The following is a 10,380-nucleotide window of genomic DNA, read 5'->3' as shown; positions in this document are numbered from 1 at the left end:
CCGATCAAACCTCTGTGATATATCGACGCGTCGAACGATTCGGATGCGCTCAGTGTGAGAGAAGAGAAGCCCTTTTTCTTCTTCTGTGTAGACAGGACGTACGTACGGAAGAAGTCTCGAAAATGGATAACACCCACGTATAATTGTACAGAATCATGAGAGTGTCACGAGTAAGATATTTTGAGCGTCTGCCAGAAAAGCCCTACAACCTATTAAGCAAAAGTAATCAAGTATCCCAAAGTAACCAAGAGCGTTCTCGAAACCATTCGGAGATATGCACATTTTTTATATAAGAACGCTGCCATCCAGTTGAGGTGAAAAACAAACAAACAAACAAAAAGATAAATAAATAATGAGGAAGAAGGCGGAGAGAAAGAAATTGTATTTTTCAAGGATAAATGAAAACAAAAAATATTGATAACATACACGCTACACTGGGCTGTGCGAAGTGATTGGAGTTGACTTAAACAATTTCAATGCAAGTACAAATCTGTTCTTATTGGCCACGTATATATTGATAAATGATAATGTTATACATAAAGCGTAAGGATGTAGATGATATAGTAGGAAAAGTGTAATTTGTAAGTACGGTTATAAATAATATCTAAGCGTTGTATGCGTTTTAAACACGTCATAGCGTCTCTTCGACACACTTTCGCTCGACGAGCGTGCAAAGATCAGTCAGGCTATTCAATCTACCTTTTTTCCCCAATGTATTTTGTTCACATTATTGTATACTCAGACAGACCCGCGTCTCGTAAACGTTGTTTACAGTAATTACACTTTTTTCTTTCAACATTGTGCATGAATTTAGATGTTGCATTTTCCTATCACGATAATTTATTTAGCTATTCGAAGTGCAATCCATACTTTAGTGAGAAAGTACTTGTAAAATAGTTGGAGATATGTCTAAAAGTTTTTTTACGATAATTTCTGTAAAACATTGCAATACAAAAAATGAATTTTTAAACTTATTTTTTTCTACGATAAATATGTTTATTTGCACAACTTGAAAGACTTTTAGATGTGTATTTATTGAGAGTGAAATAAGATACTCGATTCATGTATATATTTCCCTGATTATGATTAATTATACATAATTTTTAACCGTCTACGCTGTTAGGAGTATTAACTGTGGATCATTTTACTAATTATTTTCGTTTGTTGAATCGTGTTAGCCTGTAGCTACTGAATTCGCATTCTATAATACTCCGACTATTTATATTATGCTTTCTTAGTTAAAAACGGGAATGATCGTAAATTTTTTATTACCTTTTACTAAACAGATTGTTTTAGGAATCGCAAAGAACCTTCGTGTATAATAGCTTAGCTTCTATCCGCTTTTTGCACCGCGAAAGTTAAAATGTAATAAAGATTATCGTAGCTGCTTTTTGACTCTTAATTTATGTTCAGTTTTATATAAATCGAATAACTTACATGTGACATCATTGTACCGCGTAAAAATTTCAAGCATTCAACGATCTAATACAAAGAAAATTCGGCGCGCGATACCTATTTATGCTTATGCATATTAAATTCTGTACAAAATAATTTTTTCAATTATATTTTTTAAATAATGCTGTTGCAATTATATGTCTACAATACTAATAATATTGCGCGCCATGACAGAACATTCAAGCACTATCACGGATTATGCTTTGTACGTTTTTTTATCCATGCACAACTACACGTTATTCACACATATACAGGTACGCACGCACGCATACACATACACATACAGATACGCATACAGATGCACTAGACACACAGAAAAATACACATTCGAAAGCTTATGCGCAGTATTTTCTCCGTTTTCGAAGAGCGAAAATCGCGTTTGCGACAATATGTAATTACTTCAAAGCGTAAATAAGTGAAATGTCGATATGTTCGATTAGACATGATTACGAACATAAATTTTGGGCGTACCGACTTGAAAATCGCTCTATCGGTTGCATCGAACAAGACGTGACCTTAAAATTAACTTTATCGAGACCTGATCAACTTGTTCATTTGCGGTTTGGTGTAACCGAATCCCCGATTGTATCTTGATGCCAAGCTGATTTTCTGATCATCTAAGACCGACGTCCAGTTTTCGTGCTTCGCGCTCTCATGTACAAAAACGCCCTTTTCCTCTTGTTATTCCGAAATTCCAACCGCGAAGAATTAAAAAAAGGACAGACTGACTTTAATTCCTAGTATTTATTTACATTTAACGTTTACAGGAAGAAAACAAAATAATAAAAAAATAATAATTATCGATAAAGAAACTAAGACTTTTGTACTGCTTTAAGCACTCCTCCTACTCACGGCTTAGTAGTGTCTTATCTTCACATAGCTGTCGTTTCATTGCAAGAGAGAATAACAGAACAATATCCAGCAAATGTATACAAACGATTGCGAGAAGAACCGTCAGAATAGCTATGTTTGTAAAAAGAAAGGAAATTGCGTTATAATCTAATAATAGGAAAAGTGGAACTTTTATCAACGAAAAATAGTCCGTGTATATCTTATCCGGGGTCAATCGAACAATTTTCACAGCAGCAGCGACGAGAGACACAAGATCGTATCAGAGTTGTCCGCCACTCGTCGGTACTATTCAAGTCTCCTTCGCGCGAGCGCTTGGATCTGAAAAAGTTTAAGGGTGAGAAAGTGAGAAAGTAAGTGGCAAAATAAAAAGATTTATCGAAATCACGTAGAGATAAAATATTAACGTTATCGTCAAGGGATTATGGTAAACAATTTAAAATAATTCAAGGGTTAGGCATTTGCGAAAAAGAGTATTTGTACGTCCTGTTGTTCTACATCGATAATAACGCGTTCTCCTCGTGTCGATCCAGTCGCAAATTAATAATACCAGAGATATATATTGCGTTCGTGACGACGTCGTAGGGCCTAACAGCGTTGTGTACTTTATTTTTCTTTGATATCACACACATGCATGCCAGGGCCAAGTATTTTGTTTGGACTTCGAAGCCACTTTTTTTACAACTGTACAATAGTATGCATAGGAACTCTTTCACGAAACGAAAATGTTTTTAAATGTATTTTGCTTGTACCTTCAATGCGGTCCAACGCGATTGCGTAAATCTACCATCCATGATACATTTGATAGCTCTTTCGTTTGTATTCCGATTTTATTTACAAACGTGTGTCTTCATTTTTGTTCTATTATTTTCAAATTATTTTAAACGTACATACAACACAGTATTCAAAGAAATGTGTGTCTGCTTCGAAGTGCCAACTTGGCTCGGTTTTATAGAGAGCAGTTTTTAAGGTATTTCTGCATACGTGAATAAATAAAAATTTGTGATAGAGCACTATTACTTATTCGATCTACTGAATAAAAACAAACGGGGTTGGGAGGGGGTGTAACGGGTATATAAGAACTCGTGTGTTCGAGTCTTCGGTGCGAATGTTGTGAGCAAGTCGTGAGAGCGTGTGTGTTGTGACGTAGCGATTAGATTGATAAATCATTTCAAATTATAAAATTACGACAGTGTTTCGCTCCAATTGTAAAAAATGAAATATCGAATTCTTAAATCATGTAGCAAAATAATAATCACTTGAGAATTCTGATTGATACTCAGACCGATTATAATGAAATTACTTGAAAATCTGTAATACTTTCTTTGTACGAAGCTACGATGTGCACGATAATTCTTTCGGAGCCGCAGGCGAAAAATTGTATGCGTCAACATTTGACATTTTTCACGTCATTACTCAAGCAGAACTATTGTACATTTTTCGAAACTCGATTATACAAAAACTGACATCAGTTTGCCGCATAGACGCATAAATCATAGTTTCGTTAAACGATAAAATAAACTCCTTAGAGAAATTAAAATATCGCTTATTGACCAATGAAATGTCAACATCGACTCGAGGGCATCGCTGTGCCTGTATAATTTTAGAATTTACAGTGTGACTGGCGACTGCGTTATAGACGTAACTAGAGTTTATGATAATATTGCTGCATATAATCTATATTATAATGTATAAATTTGATGGACGAAGAAGCACAATCGAATGACTAATATCAGCAGAATGTGTATACATTTTTTATGTTTTTTACTTTAAGCGTTATGATAAAATTCACCATAACGTGGTTAATAATTCGAAACGTCTCTCGATTGTCCTTTTATTGTGAGGAGAGGCTTAGGTGAATCTTGTGATTTCTATACTTGACTCCAAAATAATTGGTTGACTTAAAAGTATTCATAAAGTTAAGGCAAAAACGAATTAATCTCAATCGAAATTTCATTTTTTAGCGTAGTACATAACATGCTGCCACGCAAAGCGAACGGGAAATCGAGTATTTTTAAAACAATTTGACTTTTTTCATTGTATCGTAAATTTGAGCAATTTTCTGATTCACCAAAGTCGACTCTGTCGCCGATTTCTTGTAAAAATAGTTTAATACAGCCGACTCACTGTACACATCACCGGTCCATCTTCTTCATAGGCATAATTCCATTTATATTGTCGAATGTAAAGTGACTCACACAGATCTCTGCGTTTACTGTGTATATGTTGAATTTTTTTCTCCGTCGATACGTAACTTTAATAAATAATAAAGTACAGTTTTTTCAAGCTACTCGCTGCACGAATGATTGTTATGGAGGTATCTACATTTAGTTTAGACTTTTAGTACTAATTATTTAGATAGGTGATCTTTTTTTCATTGTCACTATTCAATTTAATTATAAATGAAAATGAAGCAAAGCAAAGGTTATATCAGCGACTGTAACGATGTCTATGTTCTAAGTGATGTGAATAGATGTAATTCCGTCAGATCCAGGGAATTTTTAGTACCTTTTCTATATGATTTTGAACAACGATGTGCATAAAATGAAATGAAAGAAAGATTAAGATAAGAGATAAAGGAACTACTGTAATGTATCTATACTTCATAACCCAGACTCCTAAGCATAATGCGTAGTCCCTAGAAAACAGAGAGAAAGAAAAAACAATGTAAGAATATAAGTTATAGTGGATAAAAAATTGAGGCGATCCTGCCTGCACAGTGCCACGTGCATTCTTTACAAATTTATTATTAAAAGAGTCAATAGGATCCAAGTGTAACAAACATTTCCATACTTCAATTTCGGTTGTGCACTTTAAGACTTATATACTATTAATGAGTATTATAAAATCTCTGGTGGCTGATCATTCGCACTTTACCATATCATTACAGCAAAACTTTAAACAAGTTTAACTACCATTGACGAGATGTACAAATCTTCGACTTCGGTCGCCAGCCAAAACAAAAGTATGTTTGTTATGCCTGGATTTGCTCGAGTGGAAGTTCTTCAAGCTCGAGAGCTCGCCGCTATCGACCGCTGAGATTTTTGTCAATGATCCAGCGACGCGATTATGTACGAAATTAAAATTAGAGATACGACCAAATTTAAGAATTGCGCTTTCACTGTAAAAATACACACGCTGTAAACGAATGACGTGGCACTTGGGCGCTGAGGCAGCTTCGGGGGGCTTCACTTCCATGGATTTAGAGGTCTAAGTATAATGTATTATAATGAAAAATAAGAAGTAAAGACGAAACTGCGTTCAGGACGAACACAGCGCAGTTGAATCTGTACTTTTGTAAGTGAGGCGGAGGAAACTAGAGAGAAATTTAAAGGATTACATAAAAGGGATTACATACACGAGTCTCGGCTGAGATCTAATAGGAAATCAAATAGAGAGAATCGAATTAGCCATGTACCATTTTGAAAGATACGAAAACACAGCCACAGGCACTGTAACCAATGTATACAATAATAGGTGAATCAAGAAGCTCCGGAGAGCATATTACACAAATCGCGATTCCGAATTTTTTCTATGATGATGCCAACAGCTTCTGGACTGCGGAGCCTCTTGACTCGCCCGAACAGAGTTCGCTCGTCCCTTTAATTTCTTCTAATATCACCACAGGCAGTTGTTCACCGGACTCATACACGCGCCTTTCTCGGGTAAACCCGCACTCGCAGCCTCGATCCATAAAGATTCGCGGATTCTCGAGCAGAAATCCAATATTCTTTCACGGGCAGACCTTATCTTTAAGAGATTGCGTTCGCGACGTTTTTTTCGTTGATAAGGTGCTAAAGTGTGTTTGCTGTTTCAAATTTCCCGCTCAAATGAAGCTGACATTTGGACTAGAAATTTCAAATTCCAATTACACTTCGACACCTACATTAGTTTACTGTGTGAATACGTTGTTCGCTGCCCGCAAAACGATTGTACATTAGACAAAGACGTTTGTACCATACATCGCGTGTAAACAAGACCAATCTCCATTTTGTACAAAAAAATTAAAATAACAGCTGCTCGAGGATCCGGCGTATGCATTAGCACCAAAGCCACAAAGAAAACAGAGTCCAGCGCGAAAGCAGGAAAGAACCAAAAAAAAAAAAAGAATTTGTTAATCGCTATAAAGCCACGTGTAAAAAGGAAATTTAAAAAAAATCGAGCTATCGCACCTCGTATTTTAATCAAATTTTTAACGTCGATCTCACGTTAGAGAGCTCGATCCTCGCACGGCCCCTGTGTTGGTCGAGCGCGAAGTTTTTCGTAGTTTTAAGCTACTGGATATACTATATTGTACATTTTTTAAATTAATTTTTTTATCGACGATGTTTTATATTTTTTTACAGTCTCTAAGACGGAAGAACCTCGAGCTCGACGCCTCGGCTGAGGATCAGCGCGCCGCGACACGTCGTGCGACTCGTTTTTGTAATATATAGAATTGTATAAAAAAAAAATGAAGCAAATATTACGCAAGCAAAACGCTGTACCTTTTAAGCGAACGTGTGTCGCTTCGAAAGAAGCTCTGTTTTCTTCAATGTATTGGGTTGCGAACGCCCGATCATACGTTGTAAAGGCATGAGATGTAATTTTTAAGGTGTAAGGGAAAAAAATTTCAAATGTTAGTGCTAAATAGTTATGACGTCGAGATCTGTGTTATAATAGGATGCAAAACAAGAGTTAAAAATTACACACGTGTGAAATTTCGTCAGTTCGGTGTATGACTTCGATTAAGAAGAACCACAATTGCATGATCATCATTTTACGATATGGACAACACTAGATCACCTTAATTTCTTCTCTATTTCTTGAATAAAATGCAATGATTGTATATGGGCTGCGTTTGAATCATGATTGAATGTATCGATTTATTAAAATAAATACGAAATAAATGGAAAAATATAAAAATTTTAAAACATAACCGACGAGTGTTTGTTATTTTTTCGTTTTGTAAGCAGGATCCTTATTTCTTTGTCAGTACACACACACACACTGGCTGTGTTTTATTGTAACGACTTTGTTATACCTGCATTCTTAATTTTGTACATATGCTTAATTGCTACATCCTCAAGTAAATTTAACAAAGAGCCTGATACGTTTTGCTAGAAGACAGTGAACAATCATACTGGAATCAGTGCTTAAATCCACACAGCAATTCAGTTATTATATGATTTTAAATTTAAAATTTCATATATATTCTTTTAATCACATAATTTTGTTCTGATCTATTTGGCTACTGCGCACGTTCGTCAATCAAAAGTCAGTCACTTCCAAGCGATACGAGGCTTGATATTGCTCTTCACCGCCGGATGTTTCGGAATGCTTCGACAATAATTGTGCACTCGAACTTCCAGACAAAGTACAAGCAACGCGGTGATGACCCCGATCAACAAGATAGCCAAGATCGGCATGACCTCCCACAAGGTCACGTAATTCGGATTTGAATCGGTCAACTCCTCGTACTTGTAGAGATACTTTGATTTCAATCGTTGCATTATACCGTTGTTCATCAGTCGCAAAATGCTGTAAAATAGTTAACGCACAAATCAGTACTCAACAACTGATATTTATACGACAGAAGACATTGTACGTACTAATAGTTTAGCGTCTCCGTGTAGGGACTGTCTTTCGCCAAAGCTAATGACATCCACTCTATTCTTGGCAGCTGTAGCGAGCCCAGAACACATGACAATATTTGGTTGCTTCCGGAGAACGAGACCTCGTTAGAGTAAAAAGCGATTTTCTCACGACAGGCCTAAATTATTAAAAAAGCATTATACATCAATTAAGTTGGCTCACTTCGTACTAACCTGTTGGAATCCTTCGTATGGCTGTACAGGCATGGGTTTGTTAGTCCTCAAATGTTCTTTCAAGACTCCCACTAGAGGATCTCCGTGGAGCTAAGATCAATCATTTAAGATATTACTTCTCAAATATACTGTAAATAAAGAATAGAACTCACTATCAAATCTTCGCCTCGGCTGCCATTCAAGATGATGAGTTGATAATCCGAATTCAAAAATTCATCGATTGTGGAGAACGGCAGGACGGTCGTTAGGACTGTAATGTAGCTGGTTATGGAAGCCGAATAGAGAGCGTTAATAAACAAGGACGATAGGAGGATCCAAAAACAAAGCATTTGACTTGCCTGGTTGTTTGGTGGTTCTATATAACAGATTGAAAGGCGCTTTGTCCTTAATCACATTAAATTGCATTGAAAAGAAGTGAAGATTATACCTGGTAGACCTTGTTGAGTATAGATACCCCAGACGTTGATGAAATTCTCTAAATACGTCCTGGAATTGAAATAAGGTCTTTGCATCTTATTTTTCGTCAACCCCAATACCGCTGAGAGAATCAGTACTGTCAGTCCTAATGCCATCCACGAGTATTTGTCAAATACCTAGATAATGTTGAAATTAAGTAAATTAAGCAAAGATCATAAACTGTAATATTTATTTTCTTAAAAAATCCAATATCAATATCAATACACCCACTCGAAAATAAGCCGACCATTGAATGTTGGTCGAATTAGGCAGTCTAGCATAGAGGTGGACGTGCGTAGTCATCAAAGGGATGGTAAAGTCGACCACCTGCAGTCGAGTATTAGACATACTGAGTAGCGCTATCACGATGTCCGCCCTATTCTCGGACATCGCCTTCATGAGACCGAACCACTTTTTGGTATCTTCGTCTTGGTAGCCGCAACTGTCATCATTTACTGTGACGTTGATTGTAAAGTTAGCGACGTTCTCCAACTCTGCCTTTAACTTTGTAAGGTAATTCTTCCAGTTTTGATTGTACGCAGCCGACGTGGCTGGTCGCTGTATGTGCAACAAAATAGAATTATAGTATTTGAATCGACTGGTCAATCATAAAATTATAATTATGCAACAAGGAAAAATCATACGTACGACAGCTCCTCTGAGAGCTATACCCTTCATATTCTTCTTGACCTGCAGCACGTTATCATCGCTCTCGATAATCAAATGTGAGCCAGGTGCCCAAACCGCCAACTGCACGGCCTCGGTCGTGTTTTCGAAGATGGAGTAGTACTTCATGATATTCCAACTTTTTTGACAATTAGCGATCATCCTCGTGTCCATTTTCAAATTAAGCGGATTGCCTTGGGGGTTCTTGCAGTCGATACCGGTACTTTCCCCGATTAACGCGAACCAGGAGTAGGCCGAAATATCAGAGTTCCGGATCGAATTTCGAAAGTGCTCAAGACTTTTGGTGTCTTCGACAAATATAACAAATAGAGGCGAGCGAGAATATCCGCGACGATGTTTCTGACTCATCTCTTCTAAGTTATTGTAATCGATCACTTGTGACATTATGTACATGCGAGACAGCCACCTTACGGCCGTATTTTCCCACGTTTTCAAATCCAGGTTGCAGTCGTCTGCAAACAATTCTCAGGCTTAAGCCATCTACTACATAGTGAAAAATATCAATGGTAGTACGATTGTGAAAAATAAAAACCTTACCAATGTGCGACTCAAAAACGAAATATACGCCGAACGAGTTGTAGAAGCTTATTATATCTTGAATCAACGGAATAACTTTTTCAAAGAGGACCGCTCGTTTATCAACGTCGATGCCATTGACTTTAAAAATTAAATTCACAAAAGTCAACAACAATAAATACTTCATCGTCAACAAACGACACGTGTGCGAAACCAGGCTTTGACCTACTGCATGAACAACAATATTTCACACGCGCAATGTCGAGATCAATAAGCAACTGTTAAACAACTTTCTCCTTATTTTTCGCAAGAATAAAATCAGTACGTGCACTTACCTAATGACGGGTTTGTCCGGCTGTGCATCCGCATAATGACCAATGAATTGTATTCACTGATAAGGTAATTGATAGTATGAAACCATATCAATACTCGCTGCATGAATGACTGTTAGCGCGGTATCTACGTTAAATTCAGTCTTTATTGGCACTGATTATTTAGATAAGCGCGATCAATTTTATTTAGTAATAAGTGATTTGATGACTAAACCAGAACATTAGAGCTTTTTACATATGATTTCAGAAAACGACGGGCATAAAATGGAATGAAAGTA

The 10,380-nt window shown here is 36.8% G+C and overlaps 2 protein-coding genes across 4 annotated transcripts in view; one reads left to right on the top strand and one right to left on the bottom strand.

The window, feature by feature from the left end:
* LOC100122037 (CCR4-NOT transcription complex subunit 6-like) overlaps positions 1-4,594 on the top strand; it is a 287,898-nt gene extending 283,304 nt beyond the window's left edge. For all 3 annotated transcript variants that reach the window (XM_031921708.2, XM_031921706.2, XM_031921707.2), the window contains one exon: positions 1-4,594. This exon is cut by the window's left edge and continues 1,264 nt beyond it. The gene's annotated coding sequence lies outside the window, so the exon portion shown is untranslated.
* Positions 4,595-4,688: 94 nt separating this feature from the next.
* Positions 4,689-10,323, bottom strand: LOC103315526 (glutamate [NMDA] receptor subunit 1-like). The gene is made up of 8 exons (XM_016981289.2): positions 9,792-10,323; positions 9,216-9,706; positions 8,799-9,125; positions 8,539-8,704; positions 8,264-8,466; positions 8,112-8,201; positions 7,896-8,056; positions 4,689-7,824 (listed from the first exon to the last, which is right to left on the bottom strand). Exons 1-8 carry the CDS (start codon positions 9,955-9,957, stop codon positions 7,566-7,568), a joined length of 1,863 nt encoding a protein of 620 aa, XP_016836778.1. The 5' UTR covers positions 9,958-10,323; the 3' UTR covers positions 4,689-7,565.
* Positions 10,324-10,380: the final 57 nt, after the last annotated feature.

This window comes from Nasonia vitripennis, chromosome 1 (genome assembly GCF_009193385.2).
Source record: "Nasonia vitripennis strain AsymCx chromosome 1, Nvit_psr_1.1, whole genome shotgun sequence".
NCBI lineage: Eukaryota > Metazoa > Arthropoda > Insecta > Hymenoptera > Pteromalidae > Nasonia > Nasonia vitripennis.
Note: the sequence above shows the minus strand (reverse complement) of the source record. Positions and strands in the feature narration are given on the sequence as shown.

What these genes read in the sequence shown, in the direction of transcription:
- LOC103315526 (XM_016981289.2), bottom strand. Translation starts at nt 9,957, where the DNA reads ATGAAGTATTTATTGTTGTTGACTTTTGTGAATTTAATTTTTAAAGTC. An exon ending in AATGGTCGGCTTATTTTCGA is followed by an intron (nt 8,705 to 8,798) that starts GTGGGTGTATTG and finishes AACATTATCTAG; the next exon opens with GTATTTGACAAATACTCGTG. An exon ending in ACGGAGACGCTAAACTATTA is followed by an intron (nt 7,825 to 7,895) that starts GTACGTACAATG and finishes ACTATTTTACAG; the next exon opens with CATTTTGCGACTGATGAACA.